The following is a 20735-nucleotide window of genomic DNA, read 5'->3' on the forward strand; positions in this document are numbered from 1 at the left end:
AGTAGCAAACAGTAAGTTACAAAAAAACTTACTGAGAGATCAAATGTTTGCAATTCTCAGCATCCATAGGCAAAATCACAGCTCCTTCATCAACTCCTGTTGTGTTCAGCATCAAACATAAACGTACAACTTACTGTTGTCAAGCTTTAACTTTGGCTAAAGGAAGGTGCGTCGGGACCATCCTAACCAGACGCCCCAACCACTGCAACACTCCAAGCTCCCCCTGGATGCCCAAGCTCCTCACTGTCTCTGAGGCTGAGCCCAGAAACCCTGCAGAGGAAACTCGTTTCAGCCGCTTGTATCCATGATCTGATTCTTTCGGTCACTACCCAGAGCTCCATCCCACCCTCACTCGTGAACAAGACTTCACTTGAGGCGACAGCAAGGTTTTTAACACTGTAATTAAAAGTGTGATTAATTATTACCTAACCCCCCTGAAACCCAAACCCTAGAGGTCAGTGTCCTGAAGTCAGAGCCTCCATCTGTGGCAGCACCTGCACCTAAATCTGACAGGTGCTGCTGCAGTGGTTCAGTCAAAGCTCAGTGTAGTTCAGCTTCATGCACTTTCTACTAATAGCAGCTGCCAGTCGCTCAAATATCTAAACAGACACTGGGTGGATTGTCATGGATCATGGTGCCTATTGAATCGATAACATTTAGTTTATACACAACACTCTATTAATTGATAGTAAATACATAGTGTAATTTGTCACAGTTTCTATGTTCTGTCTTGACCCCTGTGTCGTCTTGACCCGTGTCATCTTGACCTCTGTGTTGTTTTGCAGCACTGACTTCCAGAAGAACAACCCTGTCCACAGACTGACTGAAGAGGAGCTTCTGGCCTTCACATCTGTAAGTCATCATTTACTCTTCTGTGATCAGGTTTGAGCAATGTGCTTCAGACATTATTCATTCTCTTTTTGCATGTTTTATTGTGTTGTTGATCTAATAATAGGTAGATGACATTGACATTGAAGTTTGCGTCAGATATTTTATTATGTTTTGATTCCATGAACACCACAAGCAGGTCAGAGACTTCAGTTATACTAATAGCTAATCGTAAACTCTGTGAACTGATGCATAGTCTGGTGCAGGTATTTATGGCAGAGCCTTTTGTTTTTATGACCTTTGGCTCTTCCACAGGAAGAAAACATTCCTATTCTCAATCCCAAACACAAGGCTCCATGTTTATATGGGAGCAGTGTAACAGGAATCTTATTTTGAAGCCACAAAGCAGTCAGGATACCACAGCTGGGTTTTAACATGTGGTCCTGGCCCTTGAATAAACCAGGGTTTGTTGCTCGGTAGCATTTGTTTTCTGGTTGAGCTGTGAAGCCCTGAGCTGCCTCATCTGTGTGCATCACTTCATCTTTGCCTTGCTCTCATCAGACATTTATCTGCTGTTTTTGACTCTGTGAAGTCTCTGCAGTGTAGTTTATAGACGAGTGTCTGACACCTCATGTTTGTGGAGCTGGTTTCACCTCAGCGTGAAACATTGATTTCAGTTTGTGAGAAAACTGAGTAGCTGTCTCAGCTCAGTACTGAGTGTGTGGAATATATTGACTCAGAGATGTTAATCTTTGTGTGATGTATAAATTAAAAGCTTTGTTGAGGTGAAAATGTGATACAATCATCATGGCTGCAGACAATTATTGATTAAAAAATAATGATAGATTAGAACCATAACAAATCTTGATCGGGTTTATGTAGGATTCAGTCCTGAGCTGGAGCGTTGTGGAGTTTTCCTGTAAACAAACTAGATGCTGATATTCAGGATCACAGTGTGTCTCTTGGAGGTCTAATAAACATGCTCAGTGCACGTCCTTCCTTTAATGGTATTACATGTATACTTTGATAATTACTTATTATTAGACTTACTTATTATTTATAATAATAACTAGTCAATATGAAAGAGATGACCCTGCCCGTATCACCTCAGCTCTACAGTCTTTGTTTGGTGAAAACGTGGAGAAACTCTTCATGAAGCTTCAAGTATGTGACACTGATACTGATTATTTAGAGGCACTCACCTCAGATGGCAGAAGAGTCTTATGATGCAGGGATGGATGAATGATGAAGATGGATGATGGTTGGATGAAGGATGGATGATGGTTGGATGATGGATGGTTGGATGATGGATGGATGATGTTGGATCATGGATGGTTGGATGATGTTGGATCATGGATGGTTGGATGGATGATGGATGGATGATGGTTGGATGAAGATGGATGGATGATGGTTGGGTGATGGATGGATGATGGATGGATGATGGATGGATGATGGTTGGGTGATGGATGGATGATGGTTGGATGATGGATGCATGATGGTTGGATGATGGATGGTTGGATGATGGATGGATGGATGAGGTCACTGCTCTAGTTTTTGTGCTCGTCACATCCTGCTGCAGGTTCAGTACCTTGGCCGCTGCTGTGAAGACTTTGAACTGTATTGGGTTGTGATCAGGGAGTCTGGGCCTGCACTGGGGTGTGATCAGGTGTCAGTGTTGGCAGCTCTATCGACTCAGATTAGAGCAAACAGCCATGCGTTTCCCAAACAAGAGACACAATGAAAGAAAGAATGGGAGCAGGAAAACATGGTACCTCCAGTGGGGAGGTCTGTAAATACTGGTTTTGGGGTGGACCAAGACACTGCAGAATGAAGTCAGGGCTGACCCTCCTTCTGCTTCTCAGGGGCCCAGACTGAGGGCCTCTGGACGTAAACGGACACATATCGTAATCGTCAACAGCTGTTTTCATGATGTCATTAGGTTTTTTCTTCTTATTTTTTTCTTCTTATTTCCCCTCATCTTTATCTTTTCTTTATGTTTAGTTTTCATATTGTTCACAGTTTTGTCACATTTGAATGAGCACATAAGAATCGTAAAGACAAATCAATAAAATGTTCACTAACATTAAAAAGTGCAGGTTGCAGTTGAGCTCACCTCAAAACAACCACTTCTGATCAGAAAGTCCAGCGTGCTGTGCTCATCATCCATATTATAGCTACTGATCCAGATGGATCCAGATCCAGTTTGATGTGTGGTATACAACCTTTTCTGTGCTCATCACTGTCTCAGAGGTTGGACTGTGGTTCCAACTGTGAGCTCAGTTTGGACACTGAGCTGTGTTGTACTGCTGTGTGGGATGTGGACGCAACTGCAGGCAGCTGCTGGCTCTGTGAGCAGGCATCTTCCCAGCCTACATGTAGATCCAGGCATCTGCAGGCTGGTTAGATGGTTGTCACATGTCTGGCCGTCGTCATCGATCCCTGACTCGCCCCATCTACCTGGAGCACCGTCTGAAGTTGTTACCCAGGCTCTGGTGAGAGGCTTCTCACCCTGTACAGCAGCAGTGTTTCAAAAGGCAGTGTCAATATTATCCTTGAAAAAGTGAATGAGGTTGTGTCTCTGACTGAAAAGTTGTGTATCCTCCACATGTTGTGGCAGAGCAGAGGTGAAGAGGGTTCAGTCCGCAAACACTAGACTGATGATCATCTCAACTCCACGATTTAGGGACCTGACTGAGGTCCAGGTCCCACCTCTATGTATCCCTTCAGGTCTGCAAACATCATCCTCTGAGCTTTATCTCTGTGATAGTCTGGTCCCTCCCTCTCTACAGTGGGCTCAGGACTGAGCTGAGGGACCAGAACCAGGGTCAGAGGATCCGTGAGGTTCATTTATGGTCCTGGAGCTGTTGTGACTGTGTTTCCATCAGTCTGTGGTCAGTCCAGTTTCTTCATGTACAACACATTACACTTCATTTATCTTCTTTTAGTTTGTGGTGTCTTGCAGTTGCTGTAAAGGTACCATCAGCGTTTCCTGTGTGTCTCTGACATTAAAAGCTAACAATGCGAGGGATTATTAAAATATCTGACATGGTGAATTCAGTCTGATGAGACTGACTCCCTCAGTACAACAGCACACTGTCATACTCACTGTTTTTATTCAGTAACCCAACACCTCAGCAGATTCAATTTACACCATAATTTAATCTGCACTTTCACAGTCACTGGAATGCTTTTAATGTGAAAATCTGTGCAGGAAGTGTTTAGTTTAACTGGTGCTCTGTATAAACCTGTGATCTTCTTCAGTTATTGACAAACAGATTGTCCGTTGTCTGAGTCTGTCATGTGTCATTCAGTGTTACTCCGCCTCTTGCAGCTCGTCCTGTCTCCTCCGTCATGTCTGACCTTGTCGACACCGCAGCCGCTCCACAGGCTTTGGTCTGGATGCCTCTCACATCTGCTCAGTTCTGATCAGCAGACCCACAACCTGAAAGCAAATGATCCCTCCCTGTCCAGTCTGCCCCCTCACAGACCTGGTTATCAGATTAAATCACTGACAGCAGAATAAAAACTGAAGATGATGATGGTCTGAGTTCTGTGGCGCTCTTCAAGTGCTGTTAGCTGTGATCTTCACAGCAGACTGGATGTGTGTGTTGTTCTTCAGTAATGCTAGCAGCTGGGTGGCATGTTTGGAGTAAAGTGTTGGCCCAGTGTGACTGGAGCAGACCACTGCTCATCTGAGATTCAAACAACCCTCACCTCTCTGAAGTTACTGTTGGACCAACTGTAGCTCCAGATTATGACTTCCTGTCCATCCTGAATGACTTGATGCTGACACTAAAACATCACCCCCCCCTCCACAGTATATTCTGTCGCAGCCCAAGTTCTGGGCTGTAGAAGTCACGGCGCTTTGTCTCAGGACCAAACTGGAAAGAGGAAGCTCCCGTCGTGTTGAGAGAGCCATGATGCAGACCCAGGTAATGACAGATGGGAGGGGCTGTTTTTATACTTTAAATGACCGGGCTCACAGGCTCATGCTGTGTGACACGAGACTGTGAGAACATCAAGCAATGCTAGCTTTTTAACACACACAGATTAGCTGTGTACCACTTCCTCCCAAACTGCCCTGTAGCTGTACCTGTTCATTATAATCCTGACATCAAAGCTTCTTTAAATGAAACATGAACCTTCCTGATGAACGAGTGGTGAAGCTGTAAAGAGCTGTAACTATGAATTCAGTTCATAGTGTAGATTATGTAGCAGTCACAGGTGATCAGCTGATGAGCCAGTGGATCATGAACCTAACTAAGAGAAGTCTTTACAAAGACATAGTATTTTACCTAAGTACTGTAACAGTAACATAAAATTCACCATGTTGAATGAACATAAAACTCACCCCCTGTCTCCTCCTCCAGGCCATAGTCGACCACTTTGAAGACAAGAACTGTCCTGTGACTGAGCGGCTCAAAGTCTTCTACTGCTGCCAGGCCCCGCCTAGGTGGGCCGTCCAGGTACAGTTCACATCCGACAACACAGTCCACTTTCTGTTTCAATGATTTTTATTGTAATGTACCAAGTGAAAATGTAACATCATTATGTCACTCACACCACAGTTACACACTGTTCACTGATGTTACTGTTACAAAAGACACAGGTAATGTGGCTAACGCTCTCAGTGATCGTGCTCAAATGCTAACAGTTAGCAGGTTAACGTTTGCTAATTACAACTTAGTATATCTTTTTAGCATGCTAACATTTGCTAATTAGCATTAAGCACAAAGTACAGCTGTTCGTAGTTATGAACCAAAACACTGAACAGATTCAGCTTGATACTTGTTGTAGATGAAAAGTCAGGATCACTGAAGTGATTATGATTCGTCCTGTGTTCATCGTCATCGGATGTCCGTCCGTCCGTCAGTCAGTCAGTCCGTCCGTCCGTCCGTCCGTACTCTGTGGACCATGAATGTCTTAATGAACAATGCTGATCCATACACTGTGGTGATGGAGATAACAGTCCTGAATGAGATTGTCTCTAACGTCACTTATAGTTAGCTAATGTTCTGCTCACCCATGGTCGGGGAGGGAGCCCTAGATTAGTAAGCTAGTTAGCCAGCATGCTAATGTTGGCACCTTATGTTAGAGTAGGTAAACACTCTTTAATCGATTCTTTATTGTTTGGCTTTTGTAATTCTGGTTTTAGGAAGGTGATGTGGAACTTTTATTGTACTGTCTTATTATTTGTGCACAACATGTAAAACATTTCTTCATGTGGAGAAATGTAAAGACCTGCTGTGACTAGATAATGGTTTCTAATCACTGTTGGATCGTTTATAGTCTCAGTCTGTCTTTCTTTCAGTTAGAAAATATTCCTCCTCTGTTTTTAGTACAATCATAAATTTACTATCAGGACAGAAGGTGTCAACTCTGAATCAATAATAGGTGAAACAGGATATATAGTGGTCTCACAGGAGCTGTAGAAAACTACACTTACAACACATCTGCTGAACCACAAAGCATCAAAAGATCTGTGAAGACAAACATCAGACATTCTGATAAAGCCCAGGATATGGTAGAGAATAAAATGGAAGGAGCAGTGATAGAAAGATAGAAGAGATTGAAGGAGGGGGAGTGTTGGAGGGAGAGAAAGCTCATTGGGAGAGGAGACATCACCCAGGCAACGTGTAATAAGTCATAACAGCAATAAAGCTGGAATTGAAAAGCACCTATTGCAGCCTGGGGACCTGACAGAGGGTTGAGGTGGAGGATACAGCAGCACCGGAGTGCATCAGGAGAACCATGGCTGCATTAACAGAGCGCTGAAGGCCACTTTATAGGTGTGTGTGTGTGTGTGTGTGCGCGCGCGTGTGTAGGCATTTTTATATTTGTTTTATGCTGCACAGACCAGTACCTACACATCACACAGTATATTTGAGGTTACTGCTGACCATTTTCTAAACTGTGTTGTGAATCTTGCTGCAAATTTCCCTCCTCTCAGGCAAGGTTTGGTTCAGGCAGTCATGGTTCCTGAAGAGTGTGTCCCTCTGCTCCTCTGTCTTTTCACTGTGAGCCTGTTAGTGTGTGGACAGCCTTACAGAACCGTTAGCATGGTTGTAGCCTCTCAGCGCTGTTGTCTCCCTCCCTACAGAAACAGCTGGCCAGCCTGCTGACAGACCTTGGCTGCATCAGTTCAGCTCTGCTCATGTATGAGAAGCTGGAGCTGTGGGAGGACGCAGTTATCTGTTATGAGAGGCTGGGCCAGCATGGCAAGGTAAAAAACACACACACACACACACACACACATACTTGTACTTCTATCTTTGTGAGGACACTCATTGACATAATGCTTACCCTAACCTTAACCATCACAACTGAGTGCCTAACCCTAACCCTGACCCTAACCTTAACCTAAACCTAATTCTAACCATGACTCTAAAACCAAGTCTTAACCCTCAAAATGTGATTTGAAGGTGTCTCAAAAAGTGAGGACCGGCCAAAATGCCCTCACTTTCCCAAAATGTCCTCACTCTGTTCGTAAAATACTTTTTTGGTCCTTACTATGTAGCAAGTACAAGTATACACACACACATACACACACACACACACAGAGCCACACATTCATTCAGGTAGCAGAAAAAAAAATCAGGTTGTTGCCACAGTCGCACCAGACATCCCAGTGCTCCCAGTGGACAGTAATAAATAGTCAGATCACAGATTTAAAGCTGGTCACTACAGCAGCAGCAGACACAATAGCTGCAGTTTTCTGATGCAGGATTCAGTGAATCTTCTTCCACTTTTCAGTTTCAGCTGTTTTTTAAGTATCAGCCAATCGTGTTCAAGTTCAGACAATACACAGTTCAAAAAACAAAGTCATGTGCTTTATTTTTTATTCCACATTTCTCCTCCTTATGATCTGTTAGATTATGATCTTGTTAACTGTAAGTAAAATAATCAAAGAAAAAGCTGCTCTGATCCCTTTCTCCTTCCTGATGATGACTCTGACTCTGTGTGATTGACACTGATGCCGCTGCATTAAAAACATGAACAGCTATAAACCAATGACCCTGTGTGGATGTGCTGTCACTGTTGTGTGGCTCAGGTTAAACCTTTTGTAAGACATGAACAGACACATGAAGATCACACAACCTTTCATCTGATTTAACTATCAATCAAATAAAGAGTAAATAATGCAGTAGTCCCACCCTCCATATTAAAGCCGGACATCCTGTACACGTGTTACTGGTGGGACATTTTGTTAACAATCAGATGCTGGTGTCAGAACCAAACCAAAGGTCTGCTGAAGTGATGTGAACCTGTCTGATGATCATCTCACTGATAATCTCCTGCGTGTTATTAACCAGTGTGTGTGTGGGTGGGACTGCTTAGATTACCATCCAGACCACAGTGCACAAATGTACAGTTTATTGTATTTTTATGAACATTTACATGCTCAGTATGTTTGCATACATTCATCATGAAGTGCATACATTAATGTTAATGAGAGCCCACTCATAAAGCTCAGGGACTGTAGTATACATAATGATATAGGCCAGTGAACACACAGCTCACCAGCCCCCTGCAGCCTCATCTCTGTCCTCAGTAGGACCTCTGCAGACTGGCTGCCCTGTCCCAGTACCTCCATGGTCTCCTGTCGGAAACCATGTGGCGTCCCAGCCAACAGTCCATGTGATGTACTCAATGGGGTCTAAAACAACAAGGCGGTCCATGTATGTGGTCTGGTCTGGTCTCTGTGCAGATCCACATCTGGGCTCCTGCCTTCCTTTGTCACAGTGACTCACACAGATAATGTAGGAGAACATGTAGGAGCTTTAACTGTAGCTCTGACATCACAACACAAACAGAATCTCAGATTTAAATAAATTATTTCCATTGTCATCATGTTATTATATAAAACCGATCAACATTAAAACCACCATTAATCTTTGTGCTGCATTAACTGGAGGAAGTAAACCTGTAGCAGTCTAGTCCGGTCCTCCTGCAGGACTACGAGGTTTGGCCTGTGGAGCTCAGACCTGGTGAACACTGATGTCACTGCATTGTGTCTCTGTTGTGTTCAGCCTGACACCTGGAGGCGTTTCAGACTTGTTTTGATGTCATGTTCTGTGTTTTAAATGTTTGCAGCTCATTAATGATCATTGTGGTGACTGATCATCTGTGGCTACACTCTGCTCTCCTCCTATTTTATCATAAGAAAAAAACACAAGAAAAAAAAACACAGAGGTCATCATCTGAAAAGTGGCAGTAAAATATTAGTGAAGATAAAGTCAGTAACTGATGAATATCTTGTCGTCTGTTGTCTCAGGCTGAGGAGATAGTCCGGAGGGAGTTGGAGAAGAAGGAGACACCTAGTCTGTACTGTCTCCTGGGAGACATCCTGAGGGACCATCAGTACTATGAGCGGGCATGGGAGCTGTCTGGCAGACGCAGCGCCAGAGCCATGCGCTCCAAAGCCCTGCTCCACCTCCGCAACAAGGAGTTCCAGCAGTGCGTGGACTGCTTTGAGCAGTCCCTGAAGATCAACACCATGCAGGTACCACACTCTGAAACTGCTGGCTCAGCTTGAGGGTGTGGGACATGTGTCCATGTTGTGTTGGTGTTTCGGTGCGTGCATGTGTTAGAAAAGATCAGTCAGTGTATGACAGACGATAAAAGGAGAGGTTGTGTTTGACAAACCGGTGGCGTCAGGTTCAGCCGTCCACACGCTTCCTGAACCAAATTCAAATGTATGTGGGTCACATAAACCTCGAGACCTTGGTGATAGTCTAATGGGCATCCTTATTGGAGTCAAACTCTGATTGGTTGGATTTGAGTTGTTCCCCCCTCTCCATGCGTAGTAAGTCTGCACCCCCCACCATCACCTTTCCTTAAAGCTAATTTATTATTTGTCTTGTGTATTTCCTTTGTTCATGTGTGTGCTGTTGGCAGTAATTTTTGTGCATGTTGTGTATTTATTATAATTCTGTCACCTCGCTCATCATTAGGCCACTGAAGCTTTTCAGAAATACTGTTAATGATCTAATTGAAAAAAGTTTGAATTAAACAGTTGAATTTAAATTGAAAAAGATCCAATAATCTAGATACAAAATAAACAACACATGCTGTTTATAATAGAGGTCAGTACAGTTATTAAAAAATTAACATCAGGGGGCGGCCCAATGGCGGAGTGGTTAGGGTGCATACCACATGAGCTGATGCTCTTAGCAGGCGAGCGCCGGTTTGACTCCCGACCGGCCCGACTCTTTCCTGCGTGTCATCCCCCCTCTCTCTGCCCCTTTCCTGTCACTCTCTACTGTCCTGTCAAATAAAGGCAAAAATGCCCACACACTGTACCTCAATGTGGAGTTACAGTGTCACAACTGGCAGCAGAGTAGGAGGTGAAGTGACGTGGTTGATGTTTGTATCGATGCTTCAGTACCAGCAGGAGCTCAAAGGATGAATCACACGACTGCAGAGCCTTTGATCAGCATCACAGGAAGTTTCTGTCGATCCTCTTCAGTCTTCATCTAACGTCTGCCTGCTCTGAACTTCAGACCACTTTCTTCCCAAATCCAGTTCAGTTACATCATCATTCAACAGCATCACAACTGTCACAAGCCTCTCACCAGGTCAGGCCAGGCTAATGTTAGCCATGTTAGCTTCAGTTACAGGTCAGCAATAACAGGCTGTACAACGAGGATTTAACTCAACGTCAAAACTCAGAAAGTGCAGGAGGAAGGACAGAAACATCATCGTCACTCACTCGACCTGCTCATATAGACAGATGTGTGACATCACAGAGACTCTGTGCTGGGGAGCTGGCGGGTTAAGCTCCAGTCCAACTGGTTTGTACATTTGCGTTGTGACATACAGCTCCTCTGGGTAATGTCCAGATTCAGGTCTGCATGTGTGAAAGCAGCTTTGGTTTCATCAGACCAGAGAATCTGGTTTCTCTCAGGGTCCTTCAGCTTCGTCTGGACTCTCTGTCATGAAGTCCAGATCAGTGGCGCTGCAGTGACAGGCATCCTGGAAGTTTCTCTGGAGCTCAGAGTCACCATCAGGTTCTTCTTCTTCTCTTTTACCAAGACCCTGATGTCTCAGTTAGTCCAGGTCCAGGTCTAGAAGAGTCCTGGTTGTTCCAGACTTCTTCATGTCAGAACGATGGAGACCACTGAGCTCTTGAACCTTCACTGAGCCTCGACACACCCCTATCCCAGGGGTAGAAGCATCCATCCACTGATGACTGTTATTTGGTTCTATGTTTGATATCAGGCTGACAGTAGCTCAGATCCCCCTCAAATAATAACCAACAGTGTTTATCTGTGTGTGTGTGTGTGTGTGTGTGTGTGTGTGTGTGTGTGTGTGTGTGTGTGTGTGTGTGTGTGTGTGTGTGTGTGTGTGTGTGTGTGTGACAGCTTGGTGTGTGGTTTTCTCTTGGATGTGCCTACTTTGCTCTGGAGGGCTATGAGGGAGCTGCCAGGGCTTTCCAAAGGTGTGTGGGACTAGAGCCAGATGTGAGTACATACACACGCACACACGCACACACACACACACACACAGAACAAAACAAAACAAAACCTCATTAACAACATCATCAGTGTCTCACTCCTGGTCCCTCACTCTCAGTCTTTGTCTGCAACACACTCATTTACACACAGCTGTGATGTTCGCTCTTCACACCTAAGCCCTTTGGCTGTCTCTGTGTGGGTACTGTTATAATGTTGTGTTATTAATCTCTACAGCTCTTCCCTCCTGTCTCCTCTCCCTCTTTTCTTCCATCCTCCTCTCAGAACGCAGAAGCATGGAACAACCTCTCCACAGCCTACATCCGCCTCCAGAAGAAGTGAGTCTGAGTCTGAGTCTGACCCTGAGTCTATGTGAGCCTGAGGCTGAACCTGAGCCTGTGTGAGCCTGAGCCTGAGCCTGAGTCTGAGCCTGTGTCTGTCTAAGTTTGAGCCTGAGCATAAGTCTGAGTCTGAGCCTGAGTATGTGTGTTAACTTGTTTGCATCAGGAGTGTGTCTGTGTCATTTCATAGAATGGATTGAGTTTTGTGTTAATGGATTTTTGTATTCAACAGCACTGTGTGTGTGTGTGTGTGTGTGTGTGTGTGTGTGTGTGTGTGTGTGTGTGTGTGTGTGTGTGTGTGTGTGTGTGTGTGTGTGTGTGTGCGTGTGTGTGTGAGTGACAGCAGCATTGTATTTTCAGTCTTTCCAAATTACTGTTTACTACACTTGAAACTGTTCCTGTTGTGGTTTATTCATTCATGCTGAGGTTGTTCTTCCTGTCTGTCTCCCCCTGTCTGTCTCCTCTTGTCTGTCTCCCCCTGTCTGTCTCCTCTTGTCTGTCTCTTCCTGTCTATCTCTTCCTGTCTGTCTCCCCCTGTCTGTCTCCTCTTGTCTGTCTCCCCCTGTCTGTCTCCTCTTGTCTGTCTCCCCCTGTATGTCTCCTCCTGTATGTCTCCTCCTGTATGTCTCCTCCTGTCTGTCTCCCCCTGTCTGTCTCCCCCTGTCTGTCTCCTCCTGTCTGTCTCCCCCTGTCTGTCTCCCCTTGTCTGTCTCCCCTTGTCTGTCTCCCCCTGTCTGTCTCCCCCTGTCTGTCTCTTCCTGTCTGTCTCCTCCTGTCTGTCTCCCCCTGTCTGTCTCCCCCTGTCTGTCTCCTCTTGTCTGTCTCCCCCTGTCTGTCTCCTCCTGTCTGTCTCTTGCAGAAACAAAGCCTTTCACACCCTGCAGGAGGCTCTGAAGTGTAACTATGAGCACTGGCAGATCTGGGAGAATTTCATCGCTGTCAGCACGGACATCGGGGAATTTTCTGAAGCCATCAAAGCGTACCACCGTCTGATGGACCTCAGGGAGAACTACAAGGACGTCCAGGTACAGGACTGTACTGAGCGACAGTCAGTAATCTGCTAGCACTGCTCACAGTCACAGTATCTCTCCAAGCTAGTTGTTGTGCTTACTGTCAGGTAGCCTGTGATTACAGCCTGGCTAACTGACAGACTGAGACCGAACACCAACACAATGTGCAGGGTTAGGGCCATGTGACTGACGGAGACAGCCTCAGGCTAGTAAATAAGTAAATAAGCTAATTTTCTGTAGCCTTGCTAGCTTGTGTACTAGTACAGATAAGCTAACTCTAATGACCACATACCACAAGGGAGGGGCAAACATTTCAGTACAGTTCAGCAAATGCTCATTAGACGTTAGTTAACTCAGAAATCAATGTACACAGAGCAAAATGATGTGACTGATGTCAGGTGATGATGTTCACGCTGTTAGAGACTGTGGCACCTGATGTGACTGATGCCGTCTGATAACTGATACCAGTGTGTGTAGAAATCAACTCAAATATTTGTCTTTGTGGTCTAAATCAGTGCTTCTCTATGTTGTCCAGCTCATGTCCCACTTGTAAACTCAAAATTGTGGGTGGCCCACATCTGACTCCGTAACAATATGGAGGCTGAATAATGCCTTTTCTGCAAAATTCTACTTTTTTGCCAATGATTTTTCGGCCAGCTTGCAATACTTCTGCAACCTGCCAGTGGGCCCTGGCCCCCAGATTGGGAACCAATTACTCATCAAGACCCATATACTGTTAACTGGGAGATATGAAAATGCAAGTATGACATGATGATAAGATAATGGAGGAAACAGAGCCGAACTCCACCAATGCGGCGTCTAGAAACAGCTGTTTTTGGTCTTCACCTCTCTGAGTTATCTCTGGTCATATTTGAACACCAGTCAAGACTAAAGCAGAGTTTATTCTGTCCTGTGGCTGTGATGAATCTTTTTACTGTGGTCACATGTGCAGAGTCATTTACAAAAACTGGAAGAAAAGCTTTTCTTCATCACGTCTGAGTAATGACACGTCCACTGCTGCATTCAAAGTAGAAAATTATCCCTCAGCTTTGAATAAACAAGGCAGAACAGCTGGCGGCAGCGTTTTCAGGGACATCAGTTCTCCTTCAGCCCTGGAATATTTTTAGTCTTGTAGTTTTAAAGAAGCATCCTCCAGTCGGAGCAGTTGAAGTCACAGTTGTGATGCAGAGGGACAGAAAACTCTAACTACTTTATATAACTGCAAAAGATTTCACATTAAGTTTTCTTCATTTTCCTGTCTCTTGTTTTATTATTCTTCCATGCTGGCGACAGTCAGAGCCGGAGACATACTGTTTTCAGGTTGTCTGTCAGTCCCATTCTCATGGACATGATGTCTCAGTAATAACTTGAGGGAACTTCTTCAAATATAGCACAAACATTCACCTGGACTCAAGGACGAACTGATTAGACTTTGGTGGTCAAAGGTCAGTGTGACCTCACAAAACACTTACTCAAGACTTTACCCAGTAATTATGACAAAATGTCACACAGATGGTTCATATTTGATCTGACTCTGGATAAACAGGATGTGATCTGATACTAGTCTGAGTGAAGAAGGGAGATGACCACGAGGAGCTGATTCTAGTCTGCCTTGATTTAGGCAGCATGTCCACCGTTTTCCTCCTCCTCAGGTTTTTTTCAATTCCCTCCTAATAAACAAATTCTAATACACACAGCTTCCATTAGGTCCAGTGGCTGTTCGGTGTGATTCTCTGACGTCCTACAACACAAACCCTCTGACCACAGAAGGTGAAACATGGAGGTTTTCTCTGACCTGGTTATCAGTAAGGAACTGCGTCTTCTCTGGAGCAGCATCAAACCATGTGACTTCCTGTCTTCACCTGAGTGACTCAGACTGTTACACCTGGATTGAAAATGAGCAGAATCAGCTCATTCCAGTGGATTTACCGTCATCAGTGCTTCATATGACGTAAATCTGCATCAGTCTTTTACCTCAAGTTCAGCTCTGTGAACCACTGACCAACAGAGGAAGCTGTAATCAGCTGTTTTGACCTTGTTTTGTTGTAAGCTCCACTAAAGGTTTGAGGACAGTGATGAGACAACTGTTAATCTACAGCCCAGTTAGTGACAGAGCTGGGACTGACATGTTCCCACCTGATCATCATCATGTTAGCGGTCAGGTTTTTAAGCTAACCTAGCCAACATGGCGACAGTCAGATAACACACAGAGCTAACTGACGGCTAGCTGGTGTTTAAATATCGGTTTCCAGGAAGTGGAGCAGCGTCAGTGTTCAACCCTGGTCCAGAGGAAGGTCGTGGAGGAGGGTTGGCTGGCGCAGACCCCCAATGCAGGTTTAACCTGTTGTGTCGGCCTGAACTGGGTCTGTGTGTGGTGCAGCTCCCCCCTCAGTGAAAAAAAAAACTGTCAGATTATCACATGAAGGAACAGCCTCTCGCTTCATTCGCTCCATTTTTGCTCTTCTATTTTTACACACACCTTTCATGTAGTTCTGTAGAAGTGGAGGTGACAGTTGGCCTCCTGTTACCACATCGTCATGTCAGTCACATTTTCAGAAGCAACATCTCTGCTTCGTTCTGTTTGACATTTCCCTCCCTGTAGCTGTGTTCAGACCTGACACAGTGTAGACAGACAGAGTAGCCCAGACAGTAGAAGGCCCCTCGGCCCCTCGGCCCCTCGGCCCCATCAGAGAATATGCAGCACCCTTCTAATTGTGAAACACTTAGAACCTTATTAACTTGTTAGGCCTTAATTGACTCATTAGAGCATTAAGGCAGGTCAAGAGTTGTCATTTGGACATGTCAGCTGATGATCATTTCTCTGTCAAACGTGGTAACAATCACACGCTCTGCTAATCAGCTGACTTAGGGTCTGAAAATGAAGCTAACAGCTAATTTGTAGAGACAGCCGTGTCTCTACAAATTACATTTATATACAGCTAAACTGGTTTGAACAGCAAACACATTTTGTATGAAACTAGTTTAAACATCTTGGATTCAGGTGTAACCAGAACAGTAAACAGTCTGGACTCATGGACGGCAGAGGAACGTTTCTGCCCTGTTGACTGGTGTTGACTGGTTCTGTCATCATTGTGTACCATAAGTAGATGACTGTGTCAGATTGGTATAAACACCATAAACCAGTTAGTTTGTAAAAAATAAGAACCACATTTCCCATAAACCCATTTTCTTTTTATCCTGCTGCTCCTTCATTGGAGTCTTTGGCAGCACCAAACAATGCTGCTGTATGTATGTGGCAAAGAATTCAAACCCATGACATCACATATAACAATGCTTAGACACAAACATGAGATTGAAATCTTGTATTATTTATGTTCCCTCATGGCAGATTCTACAGATTCTGGTACGAGCGGTTGTTGAGAACCTGACAGACCGCCAGGGGGTCCACGCCGAAACCCTCCAGTCCAGACTGAAGGAACTCCTGGGTCGGGTCAGTTCCCGCCACAGCAACGACTCTGACATATGGCGGCAGTACGCGCTGCTGTACGGTGATGGCCACAGCTCCAGCCCAGAGGACAACGAGAAGGTCAGAGCCACAACGAGCATCATAGTGAACCACAAAGAGTCAACAGAGAGACTCTGTGCAGTTGTGGCAAAGGCTGAATGGGCCAGTCAACCCGAGTGTTTCACCATGCTACTCAAATCATGCCGTCAGCTAAAACAGCTGATAGTTAAAACTGCAGGGCAAACTGTCGCTAACTGTCGCATCTAACTGCCCTGGCTAACTGTCGTGTTTAACTGTCATGCAAACTGTTGTGCTAATTGTTTTGCTAACTGTCATGACTGACTGTTGTACTAACTGCGATGCTAACTGTCGTGACTGACTGTCATGGGTCACTGTCGTGGCTAACTGTCATGACTGTTTTTCTAACTGTTGTGGCTAATTATTGCAGCCATTTGTTGTGGCTAACTGTTGTGCTAACTTGGTGGCTAAGTGTCATGGTTCATTGTTGTGACTAACTGTCCTGTCTAACTGTGGTGGCTAGCTGTTGTGGCTAACTGTGGTGGCTAGCTGTTGTGGCTAACTGTGGTGGCTAGCTGTTGTGGCTGACTGTGGTGGCTAGCTGTTGTGGCTAACTGTGGTGGCTAGCTGTTTTGGCTAACTGTGGTGGCTAGCTGTTTTGGCTAACCATTGTGGATAACTATTGTGTCCAACTGTGACGTCTAACAGTTGTGGCTAATTATCACAACTAACTGTCACGGCTAACTGTGTTAAAACCACGGTGGTGTTTCTGTGGGGGTTTTCAGGCCCTGCAGTTCCTGTCGAAGGCTCACCGCTGTGAGGTTCAGGCCAGCGGCTGGGAGAAAGACCCTGCTCTCTTCAAGGAGGTGGTGAAAAGAGCCGTTGATATGGGAGAAGGTGAGAACACAGAAACAACAAACCATGGTTACTGACTGAAGTTTAGTAACTTCTCTCTAATACAGGAGGAGGAGATGATGAGCCCAGTCATATAATTAACAGGTTCTGCTTAGTGCCTTACACTGCTGACAACATGTTCTATGAATGGTCCAGATTTAGTGAAAACTGTTTAGTATCGGACTAAGGCTTTAAACAATCATACTAACATTAACAATTATAATAAACCAAGCTTCACATTTGAAGCAGTGTGTAGCCCTTCTATGTGTTGCTTAGAAAGAGTCTGTTTAGAAGAGCATTTGTTAAAGTGTTTTGATGGGGTCATCGTAGAGTCTGGGCTCAGCCCCTGGTGGTTAACAGGCCAGACCTCCTGGTCTGGGTGCTTCTGCTATGTCAACCCATGGTAGATGGATGACCAAACCTCCCTGTGACATTAGGAAACAGGAAACTTCTACCACTGGCTGTGTGACTTTGTGATAACCCGTCGATTAGCTGTCAGCCCAGGTTTCTGAGAGGAGGAGTGAGGAGGAGAGAGGAGGTGTCAGGAGGAGTAAAGATGGAGTGAGGAGGAGAGAGGAGGAGTGAAGATGGAGTGAGGAGGAGAGAGGAGGTGTCAGGAGGAGTAAAGATGGAGTGAGGAGGAGGAGTCAGGAGGAGTAAAGATGGAGTGAGGAGGAGAGAGGAGGAGTGAGGAGAGGGGGAGGAGTGAGGAGGCTAGAGGAGAAGTGAAGATGGAGTGAGGAGGAGTCAGGGGAAGAGAGGAGGAGTGAAGATGGAGTCAGGAGGAGAGAGGAGGAGTGAAGATGGAGTCAGGAGGAGTGAGGTGGTGAGAGGAGGAGTGAGGAGGAGTGAAGATGGAGTGAGGAGGAGTGAGGGGGTGAGAGGAGGAGTGAGGAGGAGTGAAGATGGAGTGAGGAGCAGAGAGGAGTCTGTGGTTCCAGTTCACTTGTTAGTCCCCAGATGTTTTGATGAAAGCTCTGAATGAAACATGAAGAGGAGCAGTCAGAGCAGCATGAAGAAAATATCAGTGTAGCTGGAGGTTATGTGTTTGCTCTGTCCATCAATTGGCCTGTTAGCTCCTCCTCCTCATCTTCCTCCTCCTCCTCCTCATACTGTGTGTGTGACATGCTCAATTTTACGCGTGTGCGTGTGTTGTGTGAGTGCAGAATAAAGCTCTAATAGCTGGATTCTCTGTGTGTCAGTGGCCCTGAGCTGCAGTAAGAAGAAGACTAATCCAACAGAAGCTCTCCAGATGCTCTCCTCCACCCGACTCAGCCTCCGGAGTCTGGCCACCAAAGCTAAGGTACGGTCACTGATACCTGCCATGTTAGACAGACAGTGAAGGTGAACATGCTCACAGCCTGTTCACTTGGACTCACAGGTTGTTCCACTTTGTGTGTTAGTACTTGTATCTTTTTATGATGGAGGACGAGCTGGTCAACATCCCCAGCTCTCAGGACACTCCTCTGGGCGGAGACGATATCACCTGCAGAGGAGGAAACTCTCTCTGGGATGAACTGAGACGACTTCCTGAAGAGTAGCTCAGAGCTTTCTTCTCTAAACCTCCTCATCTCCAGCCTGTTCTAGGAGAGAATGTGGTGCCTTCAGTTCACCTTGCTGTTCTGTATAACAATGTACAGACACAGAATGTGGGGGCATTGTTGTTCCACCTTTATGCTGAATCCATGTCTGTGTAAAAGGGACAGTTGGCGTGGCGGGACAGATGCCAGCGCATTGTTACATCATCAGGACCTGATGTCACACACAGTCTCCTTCTCATTGGCCCTGATGTGCCTTTCTGTCTGTGTCATCCAGGCGTTCCTCTGTGCTTGGTATAAGTGAAGCAGTGACAGAGTGGACATGCTGTGCTCTGACATTACCAACATGGTGTCCGTCATTAGCTTGAGACCATCGCGCTCATCCTCTGTACATGTGATGTCAGCCTCGCTCTGTGGAAAGTAGTGCTGCTCGTCGTTGCTCTAAAAATCATGTCATAAAACCTGCTTCACCATGTGACCACGTCTGTGACTCATCCGCGTGTTGGTACCTGGAGCTGGAGCAGGTCTGGGTTGTGTTGTACCTGGTGGCCGGCTACTGCTGCATCTGAACAAGGTGTCTGCTCCTGCTAAAGTAGTGGCTCCAACATTTGTTATGTTCGTGCTTCCTCTACATTGAAGAGTCAGGGGAGCCTCACCTGTGGCCTCGTCACCAAAGTCAACATCTGAAGTCTGCAGAGCAACATCTGGACCAGATTCCGAGTCATTTAGTAAACAGATGCTGTGGACAGACAAAGTTCAAACTGAGGCACAACCACCAAGAGTGTGTTTGAAAAAAAGTGTTTGATAAAAACAACTGTGAAGCGTGGACAGGATGGAAATATTCACCTTTAGGTTGGGTGGTGGCAGAATGTCACAGGAAACAGAGGGAAGAATGGATTCCACCAAACGTCAGCGGATTCTGGATCCAGATGTCCAGCAGGCACAAAAGACAAACTTCTACACCGGGATCAGGATCCAGAGGAGACCAGATGTGTGTAGATTTTAAAACTGCTGTGTGAGCAGGACATCTGAGATAACTCCTAAAAAACTCCTAAATTCAGAGGAGGGTGAATAATCCCCACAGTTAGTGTCAGCGGACAAGTCAACCAAAGAAATGGCAGTTAGAAAGTGTTGCTGTCACATGGTTTGTCCACCAGAGAGTGCTGACAGGTTTCTGTTTCAACTATAAAATGTGCCGCTGATGAAGGTCTGGGTCACAGGTCTGAGTTTACGTTTTATCTGTTTTTTTAAACTTTCAATTATTGATATCTCAAAAATCTTCTCAAAATACAAGAAAATATAAACGAATGGCAGCAGCACTTTCTCATAATGAATTCATTACTGAAGTTCACAGTCAGAGTTTTTTCTTGTGCCATGAAGTATTCAGCAGATTTAAGCCACGTATGACACAGCAGAGCCTCTCACTTTCTCACAGAGCAGTTTTATAACTAAACACTAAACCACAGTTAATGAGTGAGATGATGGTGATGATGGTGACAGTTTGATCCTCCAGTGACTGACTTCACTGTTTCTTTGTCTTGGTTTTCTCCAGCAAATGCACACAGATGTGACCACAGGTCAGATCCATGCCGAGCTACAGGACGGCGTTGCTGCCCTGGAGCAACTCATCACAGAGCTGCAGGAGCTGAGCGGGAAGCTGCGCAACCAATCACAGTGACCATCTTCAAGACATGCCCCCCCTCTCCAAGGGAAATGGAGCTGTGGCTCTGTAGCTCTGGTTTAAATCTAGAGCAAAACTGGAGTGGAAAGACTCAGTGACCAGGATGTTTTTGTACTTCTGCGTCCACATTGGAACGTAAACACGACTGTAAGACATCAAACAATAAAATATGTCACAGTTTTAATGTCTTTGGAGTCTGTGTGTTGACAGAAGAAACCAACTGCAAATGCTGGTATTTTATTTTTCATGTTATTTTCTGGTGATGATGACCCGTAGAAACAAGCTCAAATCTTACAGTTAACAACCAGCAAACCTCGACAGGGTGAAGTCGGAATTCTTGAAATTTCTTCCAGATTAAACTGTTGTCACTTGTGTTTTCCTGTGCAGGCTCTTTACTGTCCGTCACATTAATGCTGCACTCATGTCATGTCACACTGCTGGCTTCCTACCAGCTAAGTTGCTTAAATTAGCGTCTCTTACTGTGGTACTGTGGTTGATGTTTGTT

At 45.2% G+C, this 20735-nt stretch overlaps 1 protein-coding gene across 5 annotated transcripts in view; it reads left to right on the forward strand.

The window, feature by feature from the left end:
- ttc27 (tetratricopeptide repeat domain 27) overlaps nucleotides 1–20414 on the forward strand; it is a 47678-nt gene extending 27264 nt beyond the window's left edge. For 2 of the 5 annotated variants that reach the window (XM_071481563.1, XM_071481565.1), the window contains exons 9-20: nucleotides 786–852; nucleotides 4647–4760; nucleotides 5199–5294; nucleotides 6929–7051; nucleotides 9104–9331; nucleotides 11193–11291; nucleotides 11568–11620; nucleotides 12483–12648; nucleotides 15983–16180; nucleotides 16903–17014; nucleotides 18214–18314; nucleotides 20102–20414. In XM_071481563.1, coding sequence (XP_071337664.1) covers nucleotides 786–852; nucleotides 4647–4760; nucleotides 5199–5294; nucleotides 6929–7051; nucleotides 9104–9331; nucleotides 11193–11291; nucleotides 11568–11620; nucleotides 12483–12648; nucleotides 15983–16180; nucleotides 16903–17014; nucleotides 18214–18314; nucleotides 20102–20227 — 1483 coding nt within the window. In that variant the 3' untranslated portion in view covers nucleotides 20228–20414. The remainder of the gene's footprint in view (nucleotides 1–785; nucleotides 853–4646; nucleotides 4761–5198; nucleotides 5295–6928; nucleotides 7052–9103; nucleotides 9332–11192; nucleotides 11292–11567; nucleotides 11621–12482; nucleotides 12649–15982; nucleotides 16181–16902; nucleotides 17015–18213; nucleotides 18315–20101) is intronic. The other 3 variants (XR_011691488.1, XM_071481564.1, XM_071481566.1) reach the window with 3 other exon arrangements.
- The last annotated feature ends 321 nt before the right edge of the window (nucleotides 20415–20735 follow it).

Source organism: Trachinotus anak, unplaced genomic scaffold (genome assembly GCF_046630095.1).
Source record: "Trachinotus anak isolate AG129_WGS33_773 ecotype Australia unplaced genomic scaffold, CSIRO_AGI_Tana_v1 ptg000007l, whole genome shotgun sequence".
Lineage (NCBI taxonomy): Eukaryota > Metazoa > Chordata > Actinopteri > Carangiformes > Carangidae > Trachinotus > Trachinotus anak.